General features: G+C 36.3%; 1 protein-coding gene and 1 long non-coding RNA gene across 2 annotated transcripts; both read right to left on the minus strand.

The window, feature by feature from the left end:
- Positions 1 to 348: 348 nt before the first annotated feature.
- On the minus strand, positions 349 to 4,772 carry LOC123873747. The gene is made up of 2 exons (XR_006797737.1): positions 878 to 4,772; positions 349 to 847 (listed from the first exon to the last, which is right to left on the minus strand). It is a non-coding gene; the product is annotated as an uncharacterized LOC123873747 (long non-coding RNA).
- Positions 4,773 to 7,728: 2,956 nt separating this feature from the next.
- On the minus strand, positions 7,729 to 12,956 carry LOC123873717 (recQ-mediated genome instability protein 1-like). Its single transcript, XM_045918723.1, has 7 exons — positions 12,739 to 12,956; positions 11,997 to 12,190; positions 11,470 to 11,566; positions 11,089 to 11,201; positions 9,872 to 10,009; positions 8,258 to 9,114; positions 7,729 to 7,947 (listed from the first exon to the last, which is right to left on the minus strand). Exons 1-7 carry the CDS (start codon positions 12,828 to 12,830, stop codon positions 7,798 to 7,800), a joined length of 1,641 nt encoding a protein of 546 aa, XP_045774679.1. The 5' UTR covers positions 12,831 to 12,956; the 3' UTR covers positions 7,729 to 7,797.
- Between the last annotated feature and the right edge of the window lie 521 nt (positions 12,957 to 13,477).

Below are 13,477 nucleotides of genomic sequence, written 5' to 3' on the forward strand. Positions count from 1 at the left end.
GGAAGTGACCGCGAATACTGTTCGTGAAATTAGACACATCGTATCCTTAGTAGGAGGTTCCAGATCGCGAAATATTTGATAATTTTCGTGAATTTCCGAATCTCGAGTTCACTTGACCTCACATTTTACAAGTAAACAACTCGGTCGACAAATGGCCGAAAGAAAGTCGACTTTAAAACAATGTCATTTCAATCCATATTAGTCTGACGTTATTATAATATAAAAACTTAAAAAGCCATTAATTTTCAATACCTGCAAAGTATTGGTGCTGATAATAATATAATTAATTGTATTCCTAGTACAAGTTATTTTGGTTTTCGAATACCAAACACGTTTTTCGAATACTGAACTAAAAATCGGTAATACATAGGCACTGTCGTTGAAACTCACGAAAACTATCGGTGTTCGATATGTGCAAACTCGTACTAGGTTTACTGATAATAAATCAATTAGTACCATGTTATGATGCTATGATAAGTCTATTGTCTATGTTCTGTATAATTAACGGGTAAAGTGACAAGTTCCTAGCACCGAACTTTGATAATTACAATGTGATTGTCGCAATCACTTCCGATTAGCTACTATTTCATCGTTGGTTACTACACATTTGTAGCAAGATAACTTCAGCCAATCACGACAATTATTGGAATGATGACTATGTCAAAAATAAATTATTTCTTAGGGATTATTAAATAGAGGGCCTCCAAAATTCGTATTCGTCCGCTGTTAGTTTTGAGTTTGCTGACCATTTTTAACTATCGTTGTTTTTGACGTTCGATAAAAAGTCACTAATTTGACTAGTAGTTATCATCCCTATTGCCATTATCAAAATCCTTTCATGCTATACCTGTAAAATTTACCGTTAAACGATAGATACCTGTAAAATTTACCGTTAAACGATAGACGTCAACTGCTGGATATCCACAGTCCGAATCCAGTGGCTCCTTGTGACTCGTCTGATGTCGTCTGTCCACCTAGTGGGAGGCTTCCGATGTTGTTTTTTGACGCGAGGTCGCCATTCTAGCAGCTTATAACCCTAATATTATCTATCTGTCGAGCGATGTGTCCTCATTGCCATTTTAGTTTCGCAACCCGTTGAGGATGTCGGTTCCTCTGGTTCTCCTCATTTCTGATTTAATTGCGATGATCACAATGTTATAATGATAAGTTCGGTGCTAAGGGGGCTACAATGATTGTCATGGGTTTGTTGTTCCTGTACTCATTTAGATGCAACCCTCGGATTTCACGAGCAGATGTCGCGTAAGGCCCTCGTGTCTTATCATAAACTATTATAATAATATTTATACGTACACAAATTCCCCGCAGACTAAAGTCTTGATGTTATTCTAAAAACTAAGTTAAGCATATTTTATACATGTACACTTAAGGCCCCCGCAGACTAAAGAAACGGCCGAAAGTTAACCGTACTTGTCACGAAAGTTGAAAAAAGAAGGCGGTGTTCTGTCTCGTTTTAACTGTAACTTGAGTCTAAGCAAAGTCAAAGTGCGCTCTATAGATTTCAACCTGCATGACAGATTTAAGCATAGTTGACGCTTAAACATCAGATCCTAAGATGATACTCTACGATTTCATTTACCAGGAGTTCCAATATTCGTAACAGAAATTGGACCGTTGCCGTCTGCTGTAGTCGTCTGCGGAGGCTTTTACATAATACCAGGAAGGACTACATGGTTCATGGTCATTAAATACCATGATACATTTGTGATACCCGTCAATAGTTTAGTTGATGTGTAAAAATTTTGACCAGCAAGTATCACAACATTTATTGCGTCTAATGTGCATAATCATAAAAGCGATTTTAGAGTATTTTTTTTTTATAAAGGTGCTCCCACACTCAATTGAATAGAAACTTAGTTTACCAATATATTATGAAGGTTGTAGATACCATAAAATATACTTAATACATTTGATATTTCCAGTATTAAAATATTCCAAGATTTAGTTGATTAGTCCCAATTGTGTTCAATTATAATAAATTTAATTTTCTTGAAGTCTACTTTTGTTTTTAATTAAAAATTGTTTTTTTTTAAATATAAGGCACTCCACAGTTCATTTTACAGTGTATTTATTACTTATCTTATTCAAAGTGTTTTCATATAGTTCACGATGCCAAAAGTTCTTTTGATTTATAATGCCAATTTTTGGTGAAAACTAATTTAATATTAATTAACCTTTTAGACATACTTTAAGACAAATACCAAAAACAAGCAAAACGACTGTATTTAATTTATTGAAAAATATTTTTTTTATTAAAAATGTAACGTCAAAAAATGTTCCATAAATAGGGCACTGTGTTCTAATTGAAATAAAGTGTCGGTGCACCTTTATTTTATTTATTATTTATATGTAATTAAAAACTAACACCACGTAAGTAATTTTTTGTCGGTTTTTATATTTCGGAGCCATTCGCTACGGAATGAGCTGAAATCCGAAAGGTTGGCGGTTCAAACCCCACCCGTTGCACTATTTTCGTTACTACTCTTAGCACAAGTTTTACGCTTAGTTGGAGGGGAAAGGAGGATATTACTTATGATTAAAATGGCTAATATTCTTTTAAAAAAAAAGGAAGACGCTAATGTTGACTTACGTAGTGTTAGAACTAACGACGGTTTGTGAATTGATGATTTTAAGTTTATTTCGTGGTTTAACGATGAGTTAAGTTTAATAGATTGTAGATAACGGGTATGTGGTGCCGTTATCCACAATGTAAGATTTGGGAATTATTATAATCAGCGCTGCAAAATGATTTGACAAGATTTAAATGTATAATTTGAAGGTACATATTTAATGTATTTTAAAATGTACAATTTAATCTAATAATGCTGTTCGAATATCTTTATAATAATAAAGATTCATAACAATAAGGCATCACTTGTGATAGGGTACGAATAATGTTGTCGATCGGCATTATTAAATTACGTTATTTATCTACGTTATTTATTTTTTCGAATTATGTTATTTCAATGGTAGTCTTCCATTGAAGTGTCAACATTGTAACGTAATTTTTAGTTTTGGCATAAGTGTATTATTGACCGCTGATTATATATCTGTCTAGATTACTGTCCTGTAAAAAGGACGTACCAACGGCACAGATAAAAAATATTGGCAACAGTATATTGCCCATATTGATTAACAACATTCAATGGTTTGAAGCTAACAAGTCGATTATACAAGATAATGTCCGTAACATCCCGGCAAGCTATAACAACTGCAAACAGCAGATTGTGGAAATAAACTCGTAAAAACAACTTCTTTAAACTCGAACTGAGGACTGTTTGAACTTTCGTCAAGTAGCAGAGACAAGGAAAAAATCTATGGCACTAACTGTTTGGTACTACATATTTCATTTTGTCAAAAAATCAAAAACGCTGTAAAAACGATACCCAATTTATTCCATCTAGACAAGTATATATTCAATGAGGATAAGGAATATCGATGTATGCCTTATCTTATTTATTATACTGTGACGTCTCATCCTAATACATATACAACATAATATTATGTGAACGAAAATGGTCTCATGGAATTTGCCAACGGTTTTGATGTTTTGGCGGCGGACGGTTATTTCGTCTGCGAACTTTTACCGATTTAGTTTTTCTGTTAGTTAATTATAGGTTAATAATAATAATTAATCATGTAATGAGCTTTATGTTTATTGTGCCCTTATAAGTAGGTATATTTTATCCCCAATTGTTTCCAAACTCGCGCCAAATCAAAATTCGATCAGTTCGTATGAATGTTTATCTGTTCGTAGCCTATTCTCGCATGGGAAGTTTTTAACGCCAAATTGGTCCGAAATGTAATTTTCTAAAACGAAATTCGATGTCGAGTTACTCCAAACATCTACGGCTAGCGGTGTTTAATCGGTAGGTAAATTAACATGGCATGTAGACTTTACGAATTACTAAATTCGTGAAAACCATATAAGTTTTCGAGAAATGCATAAACTCATGCTAGGTGAATCTTACGAAATTCGTGAAAACCATCAAAGTTTCCGAAATGCGCAAACTAATGCTAGGCGAATCTACTGATTGCGTCGTTTAAAATTACTTTTCTAAAACTTGCCTATCTATCGTCCTTGGTTGTATCGAAGATAAAACAGTTTTTGCCCATGTGAGAATAAGACTTACAAAAATAATTATGCTTTCTTGCTCGCACATTATGCTGTAAATTCAATGTGCGAGCGAGAGAACTGAGTGGACAGATACTCTAAATTAATATTTGCATACTCGTATTTTATAAATAGACATCTCATTTTGTGTAATGTAATAGTATGTATTGTATCCATTCGTTGAGTGCTCAATTTAATAAGTCCGTTCCTGTGTTTGGTTTTTATTAAGTTTGGAAGAAGCTTATAGTGAAAAATTAATGAATCATCATGATCAACCAATCGCCGGCCCACTACTGAACACGGGTCTCCTTTCAGAATGAGAAGGGGTTTAGGCCGTAGTCTGCCACGCTGGCCCAGTCTGGATTGGCAGACAATAATAAATGAATAAAGTTAATAATTTCCACAAATCATTTGTTTCGATAAAAATCGCGCGAAGATTCACAAAGCGGGCTTAGGCTATTATTTCTTGCCCGACTGAAATCTATTTTCGTACAGTGCGCAATCATACGTCTCGTATTCAGATGGACTACTTGTTTTGGCTATAAGATGTCTGAATGCGATAGTATACTCAAGTTAAAGCAACGCATAACTGAGTAGGCTCCTACGGTAATGGAGCGGTGCGGGAGAGGTGCGATGACGTGACGCGAGCAGTGACGGATTAACCCTTAATCAAATTAAGCAATTGCCTAGGGCATCACGTCTGAGGGGGCACCAGAAGAAGCACAAAAAAAATCCGTCCTAAGGATTCGAATGCCCCCGAAAGCCGCAAGGCGCATTTCAATAAATAAATAAATTATGCTTTTTAGGCTTCCGTAGCCAAATGGCAAAAAACGGAACCCTTATAGATTCGTCATGTCTGTCTGTCTTTCCGTCCGTATGTCACAGCCACTTTTTTTCGAATCTATAAGACTTATACTGTTGTAAGTAGATGTATTCTGTGAACCGCATTAAGACTTTTACACAAAATTAGAAAAAAAAAAAACAATAAATTTTGGGGGTCCCCATATTTAGAACTGAAACTCAAAATATTTTTTTTTCATCAAACGCATACGTGTGCTGTATCTATGAATAGGTCTTCAAAAATGATATTAAGGTTTCTAACATCATTTTTTCTAAATTGAATAGTTTGCGCGGGAAACTCTTCCAAAGTGGTAAAATGTGTGTCGTCCCCCCCTTAACTTCTAAAATAAGAGAATGATAAAACTAAAAAAAATATATGATGTACATTAACCATGCAAACTTCCACCAAAAATTGGTTTGAACGAGATCTAGTGAGTAGTTTTTTTTTAATACGTCATAAAAACTTAAAATATGTTTAAATTTTCAAAGTAAGATAACTATACCAAGCGGGGTATCATATGTAAGGGCTTTACTTGTATATTCTAAAACAGATTTTTATTTATTTTTATGCATAATAGTTTTTGATTTATCGAGCAAAATGTCAAAAAAATACCCGAGTACGGAACCCTCGGTGCGCGAGTCCAACTCGCACTTGGCCGGTTTTTTATTGTTGTCGCACCTAACTACTCTACTTCTAAAGTACGTTACATCTCATCATCTTATTTTACAAAAAACTAATGTTTTTAGGCGGTAAAGGTTTAAAGACCGATTCTAGTTGACATGCGGATAGGGGGCCCACAGGCATGGATTGCTTAGGGCACCAAGTAGTCTTAATCCGTCACTGGACGCGAGAGCTCTGTGATTCGTCAACTTGCACCGCTCCACCGCAGGAGCCTCCTCAGTTATGCATTAAGAGGGGTCTCTCCGTCACTCGCTCCATACAAACGTAGTTCGTCTCTCATTGGAATACTAACCAATCATACTCAATGTAATAATGTAGTAACGTTCCGGGAACTAATATCTATGTCTGTGGTTTTCCAGATTTCCGTAAAATATTCGGTTTCAAAGTTATGCGATCTTAAAAATTCACATACAAATCTTTGAGCCCCTGTAATTTTGAAACTACATATTTTTAGAAAAATCTAAAACACCACAGGCACAGATATTAGTTTCTAGGATATTGGATAGAATCAGGCGTTACTTTGCGGAAGTTCATGTTTAGCAAGAAACAGTTAAAAATTATTTTGCTATAATCCGCCAACAGAAAAAATCTGTATGGTCAAACATGCAGTTACAAGCTAAGCACCGCTTACCTCCCCAACCAAGCAATAAAGCCAAGTTCCCAAGCAAGCACTGCCACCACCACTCACATGCACCACCACACAAGACTTTTCCACTACTCTCAACTGTTGGCGGATTATAGCAAAATAATTTTTAACTGTTTCTTTCTAGGATATGTCTGCAAAATTTCATGGTTGCTTAATATTCATATGAAATTGGGACTACGATTGTATGGAGTAAGTGACGGAGAGAGCCCTGTTAAACCTATATAATTGCTAAATACACGTAACTCTAGCAAAGATATTCAAAAGCATTTTGGATTTTTTTTCAGTTAAAAGCTTAGCCTCAATTTCACTAAACAATTCTAAACAAGGCATTAGCTAGTGTCTTAGCTTTAGTAGTTACGTAGTTGAAATTCCTCGGACACATTACAAAGCGATTTGCTTCCTCGTTTCTAATCCGAACCGGTAGGATATGGAACGCCCTTCCGGCATCAGTTTTCCCTTCTACTTTTAATATGGGTACCTTCAAGTCAAGAGTGAATAGGCGACTTCTAGGCAAGGTAAATTGTCATTCAAAACGATAGACGTTCTCTAGTGATTTTTCACTGTAAGCTTCCTGTACAGTTATAGGTTGTTCGTTTTAACTGTTTAGCATCGCCAGGTGTGGTATGGATTGTGCCGTTTATTGATTTGTGTTGATTGATTATGTAATAATTATTATGTATTTGATAATTTTGTATATTGAAACAGCGTATAATATTGTGTTATGAACATGTGTATTAAATTAAAAATAATATAGTTTTAAACCTCTGTTGTTGTTTTTTTTAAAGCATGTGGAAGTTTGAAAGAAGGCAGTGCTTTTTTGGGGTACTGTACCTCAAAAGGAAAAACTGAACTCTTATAGGATCACTTTGTTGTCTGTCTGTCTGTCGCGTCTGTCAAGAATACCTAAAGGGTACTTCCCTTTGACCTAGAATCATGATTTGGTAGATCATGAAGTTTGAAAAGAGCAACCGCCGAGTTTCTTGCTGGTTCTTCTCGGTAGGAAAGGCATTCCGAATCAGTGGTAGATGCTTTTGAGGATTCAAAAGAACTTTTAAAAGTCTAATTGAATAAAAATATTTTGAAGATAGGTAGGTCTTATACCACAAGGGAAAACCCCGAAAATCGTGAATTTGTGGTTACATCACAAAAAAATTAAAATGTGGTCACTGGTCATAAACAAAATTAACCAGTTTTTTAAAGTAAGATACCAAGTGGGGTATCATATTATGAAAGTGCTTTACCTGTACATTCTAAAACAAATTTTTATATATTTTTGTGTATAGGTTTTGATTTATCGTGCAAAATGTTGAAAAAATACTTGCGTCTGACTCGCACTTGGCCGGTTTTTTTTATTGGTAAACTTCGGAGTACCGACTATGAGTAGTAAAGTTCGGAGAGTTAGTATTTTAATATAAAATCAAAAATCAGTTTAACGATTGTCTTATAAACTTTAATAATATGTTATTTACACTTTACACAGTATGTATGTATGCTATGCTATAATCCACTGGCCTGCAGTCTGGTATTCAACGCGTCAGCATGAAAGTCTTCAAACGGTGTAAGCTTGGTTATTTTGGGCGTCTCCAACATAGTTAACTCTATTATACAATATAGGACTTCTAGTTTGATCTTAGCTTGCTGTAGAGCCTGAAAAATAATACTTACTTCAAACAAAATTCAATTAATATGAGGAAGTAGATCTAATATCTAGAATCTAAATGGCCACAAGCGGTCGTTTGATATAAAAAAAAATTGCCACAATTTTTTTATTAGCTTTTTTAAAATAATTTGTTCCTTAGCATCTCACGACGAATAATCAAGGTGGGCTTGACATCAAAATTGTTCCTTAATACAAACAAATAAGGTTCAATTTTTGATGGAATTACTGAATTGTAGCGAATTTTTTTTTTAATCTAACAAACTTGTGGCTGTCTTGACACTTCCTAAAAACACTTACCGATTCAACCTTCCTCTTAATCTCCGGCTTGCTACCAATCTGTTTCCTCAACTGGATCATCTCTTGTGGAGTATAACCGACCAATTTGGATAGCACATCACTTGTGAAGTCCACGTCTAGACTCCCCGTACCATCTACAATAGTACACCTTAACGTCCAACCCTCTTTAGTGACCGACAACTTTGAGAGTAACTTCAGAATCTGCCCTTTAACTTTGAAAACCCTTCCAACTTTACTAGAATCACTTAAATTTTCAATCTGTTTTATATAAATAAACGGTTCCGATGACACTGGAATTTGAACTTTAGTGGTATTAGAATTTAGTACATTTTCTTTTGCATCTAATTTAGCTTCTATTTCCCTCAAATAGTCTTCGTCTTCGAAGCACATGTCTGCATCATCCGGATAGTCATCATCCGTATTTACACCTGTAAGTGTAGGGTTTTTTTTTACATGATTTTCAGTCCTATTTGTACACGGCGTAGGGTTCATTTTAAAATAATCTTGAATATTGTTGCTTCTTGTAGAGTTGGTTTCGATTGAAGGATTTTGAACTCTATTTGTACTTAAAGTAGGGTTCATTTTTAATTTCTTTTCTGGGTTGTGTATATCCGTTTCTGACGGTCGTTTCACACGATTATCGCAGTACTGTGCTTCAATAGCATTGAGCTCGTCAAAATCAATGTCGTCGTCTGCAAAGTTTGAGACCTGTATACCTGTCACTCTGGCGACTGGTCTGGAGGTTTGATCAAACGTTGGCTCCAATAATGGCTCACTGATTGGCGGAGGCATTTGATTGTGTGGACTTGGTATATTTGTGTTTCTTGGGTGGTTTGATGTTGAATCTAAGTTTGTTTCTGAAATAAAATGATTTGCTGAATAACTCATAATTTTTAGAGCCTCAAAAGGAAAAAAGAAACCCTTATACTTATAGGATCACTTCGTTGTGTGCCTGTCTGTCTGTCTGTCCGTGTATGCGTCTGTAGTATCTGTCAAGAAAACCTAAAGGGTACTACATGTTGACCTAGAATCATGATATTCAGCAGGTAGGTAGGTAGTCTTCTAGCACAAAATAAAGGAAAAATCCGAAAATCGTGAATTTGTGGTTACATCACAAAAAAAAGTATTTTCTCCTCTCCCCACTAGATGGACAGATGACATCAAACAAGCAGAGAGCCGCTAGATGGCGGCGGCGCAAGACCGTAGCGTGTGGAAGTCCCTACAAAGCACCTAAGTCCAGCAGTGAACGTCTATCGGTTTTTTTAAATACAAGTTAGCCCTTGGCTGCAATTTCACTTGGTGGTAAGTGATGATGCAGTCTAAGATGGAAGCAGGCTAACCTGGAAGAAGTATGGCAGTTTTTATTAAACCCATACTCCTTTGGTTTCTACACGGCATCGCCCCGAACGTTAAATCGCTTGGCGGCACGACTTTGCCGGTAGGGGGGTACCTAGCCACTGCCGAAGCCTCCCACCAGACCAGAATAGAAATTTAGAAATTATAAAATTCCAAAGTCCTGCCGGGAATCGAACCCGGGACCTCCTACTAATAAGACAGCGCTTATCGACTGCGCCAAGGAGGTTGATAATGATGATGATAAATATTTTGAATTACCTTGCGTCATGGGTAATCCTAACTTGGCAGCCAAGAGACACGCCTGTGTGTTATCACTCAGGTCGCTCGCTTCACCTCCGAGCAATTCAATAGAACTTTCTGTTAACAGGAGCATGCCGCGACGACATTCCACTGGACCTAGTAATTTAAACTATCTTTTAGCAGAGCGTAGACATGTATGTAGACGCCCTCGATGAAATGCGTGGAAATGGATTTTTAATAATCCCATGGGACCTCTGATTTTCCAGGATAAAATGTAGCTTATGGGCCTTTTCAGTGCGACGCGGATGGCCTGCGCGGACGTCCGCGGCGCAGTGGAGTGTATGAAACCTCAACAGCGCGTTCAGAGCGACGCGGAGCTGTCCGCGTCGCGGAGTTGTTGAGGTTTCATACATTTTGCCGTCCGTCGCGGGCGTCCGCGTGGTTCGTCCGCGTCGCACTGTAAAGGCCCTATGTCTTTCTTTGGGATGCAAGCTATTTATTCAACTTCATACATGCGGATTTAGACTTTTTTGACAGACATGACAGATAGACAACAAAATGATCCTATAAAGTTGATTTCAAACTAGAATAGAATAAAATCTAAGTGTGAACAGTGACATTTAAAAGTAGGGTGAGCGATATTTATATATTATATTATATTTCCGTAGTTTGAAGGCAACTTGAGGGTTCCTTTTTAGGGTTCCGTACCTCAAAAGGAAAAACGGAACCCTTATAGGATCACTTTGTTGTCTGTTTGTCTGTCTGTCCGTCGTGTCTGTCAAGAAACCTATAGGGTACTTCCTGTTGACCTAGAATCTTGAAATTTGGTAGGTAGGTAGGTCTTATAGCACAAGTACAGGAATAAATCTGAAAACCGCGAATTTGTGGTTACATCATTTAAAAAAAATTAAAATGTGTTTCAATTTTCAAAATAAGATAACTATACCAAGTGGGGTATCATATGAAAGGGCTTTACCTGTACATTCTAAAACAGGTTTTTATTTATTTTTATGTATAATATAATAGTTTTTGATTTATCGTGCAAAATATTGGAAAAAATACCTGAGTACGATCCTTAGTGTGCAAGTTTGACTCGCACTTGGCCGGTTTTCAAGTTTCTTGACAGACAATGAAGTGATCCTATAAGGGTTCCTGTTTTCGTTTTGAGGTATGGAACCTTAAAAAACAGTACATGATAGATCTCAGGCTTCATGTGAGTGGCTGATACAACATACCTTTTATTAAAACTTTGCACCCCGGCGTAATGTCGAGGCTCAAGTTCCTCATAGGCTTGTACTCGATGCCTGCTACCTCCTGCTTACCATCTGTCATGCACAACTTTATCATCCTGAAAACACAAAGCAAAATTGAACCCACACTTACTAATATTAAAAATGCAAAAGTGTGTCTGTCTGTTTGTTAGCTTAGTACAAAAAAAATTAAAATGTGTTCACTGTGTGTGTGTCTGTGTGAAATTTCATAATTCTAGGTCACATAAAGTATCCTAAAAGTTTCTTGACAGACATGACAGAGAGACAGACCGACAACAAAGTGATCCTATAAGGGTTCTTTTTTCCGTTTTAGGTATGTAATGCTAAAAGTATTCTTTTGATTACCTATGACTTGGAATTTTATCATCAAACTTGGTAGTGGCATCAATATTTTCTGTATTAACTTTCTGAAGTTTCAAATACTGCTGGTAGGCAGGAGTACCTGAAAATAAATACGATAGAAATCAAAGGACTTTTATTGAAGTGAAAACTTCTTTAGGCATGTTGGGCGATTTTAGAATATTATTAAATTTATGATATTCCAGCTGCAACATTTTAGCCAATAGTAAGAGTGTCAGAGGTGATTCTGATTGTCTTTGATTGGCTGATTAAAAAACTTGCATGGAAGCAACTTCTTCCAGTTTCCCACAAAATAGTGTAGTAAATTGTTGCATTGATAATATTATAACTTATTATGATTTGAAAAGAGTAAAGCTGCTGAGTTTCTTGCTAGATTTTCTCACTAGAATCTGCTTTCAAAACCAGTGGTAGACTCCGAGATATACCATGAGGGACTCTAGTTCAACTACATGAAATAAATAAATTATGATTTGATTTCAAAGTAACACCTTTTTTTCTACTGTTGTACTAACCAATATCAGAGACAGCATTGATTTGCAACACAAATCGGCCATTCAAACAAGTCTTGTGTGTGGAGCTTAGGTTGGCAGGCAGCGATCCAGGACATATGTCTGTCAAATTGTTCAGTAACCACTGTTCCTTCGCCTGGCTCTGTATCTCTTTTATGTCTGTGCAGCCACTCTCTTCCATGAAATAGTTTACACATCTGTAATTTATAAGTACATACTTCTTTTATACAGTTTTATTTTGCTTCAATTTATACATGTTAATCATACACATAAATTTAATCATACGATTTCTGTATGAGTGGATCATAAAAAAATGAAATACTTTTTTAGCATGTAATTGTTCAGTAAATTAATAGTTTGTATCTCCTGTAAAGAAGCGTAAAATGCTGATACCATTATGGTTTAAAGCCTGTGATATAAAAGCATAAATAGGTTGACAATACAGTGGTTTAACTCAAGATTTTACATGTAGGTTTCTGTTATAACATAGACCTTCACTAAGAAACTCACTTGAGTGAAGCTGGGGATGGCATACACAGTTCAATTCATTGATATTCAAAAAAATTACAATATTATAACCTGCCTTGAATTATATTTTAAACATTTTAACCACAGATTTTAACTTTTTAAATACAGAAACTAACAGACGAGACATGCTGTAGAGATTTCACTTTATAAAATGACCAGATATCGTTAAGGGTCACTCAATTTAAAGTTGTAATAAATAAGTTTTTCCAGCACTCACCCTGATATCCAATCTTCATCAGCTAGCATATGATGTGAAACCAAAAAATTCCTCACAGAATTCAGTATGGCGCTTGTAGACATTGTGGTCATACTTTTATTAAAGAATTAATTGAGTAGAATGTGATAATGATATATTGTTTAACATTTTCTCACAAAAACAACCCGCTTATTTTGGCGGCCACACACGAATTCGAAACTATTCACTATTGGTCTAAAAAATCAAAATGACATCTCTTTACAACACAACACTGTCAGTGTCAAGCGTTGTCAAGTGTCACTTTTTTTTTCTCTCGTCTGGCTTTACACAGATTAGCCAATGTCAAGTTTGTAGTTATTTGTCAAGTTAGTGAAACTATATAAGTATGGCCTTCGTCTGTGCCAGTGCTCCGACACACGCGCGGCATCCCTTAAGAGCGCTTCCCAGTCAGTTCCACCACCAGAAAACACCAGCAAAAAACAAACACCAGCCACTCCTAACAAAAAAAAAACACTCCAAAAAGTCACTGCACGCGCGCCAGCAAACGCCAACACAGACGAAGTCCCAAAATGTCACTGTTGGTCACTTGTATGCCATAGATCCTCATAGATCAAAAGAATCGCAATCGAGATATTTTCCAATCGAGTCAACGATTCTCTGGCTCTCCCACAAACAATCGAAATGTTTTGCGATTGTGTCGAGTCGATAGACTCGCCGCTTGCATTGAACTCGATGCGTCGCTCGTCTATCCTGGTGTCTG

The sequence above is a fragment of the Maniola jurtina genome, chromosome 17 (genome assembly GCF_905333055.1).
Source record: "Maniola jurtina chromosome 17, ilManJurt1.1, whole genome shotgun sequence".
Lineage (NCBI taxonomy): Eukaryota > Metazoa > Arthropoda > Insecta > Lepidoptera > Nymphalidae > Maniola > Maniola jurtina.

What these genes read in the sequence shown, in the direction of transcription:
- LOC123873717 (XM_045918723.1), bottom strand. Translation starts at nt 12,830, where the DNA reads ATGACCACAATGTCTACAAGCGCCATACTGAATTCTGTGAGGAATTTT. An exon ending in GATGAAGATTGGATATCAGG is followed by an intron (nt 12,191 to 12,738) that starts GTGAGTGCTGGA and finishes TATAAATTACAG; the next exon opens with ATGTGTAAACTATTTCATGG. An exon ending in AGGATTACCCATGACGCAAG is followed by an intron (nt 9,115 to 9,871) that starts GTAATTCAAAAT and finishes ATTTTATTTCAG; the next exon opens with AAACAAACTTAGATTCAACA.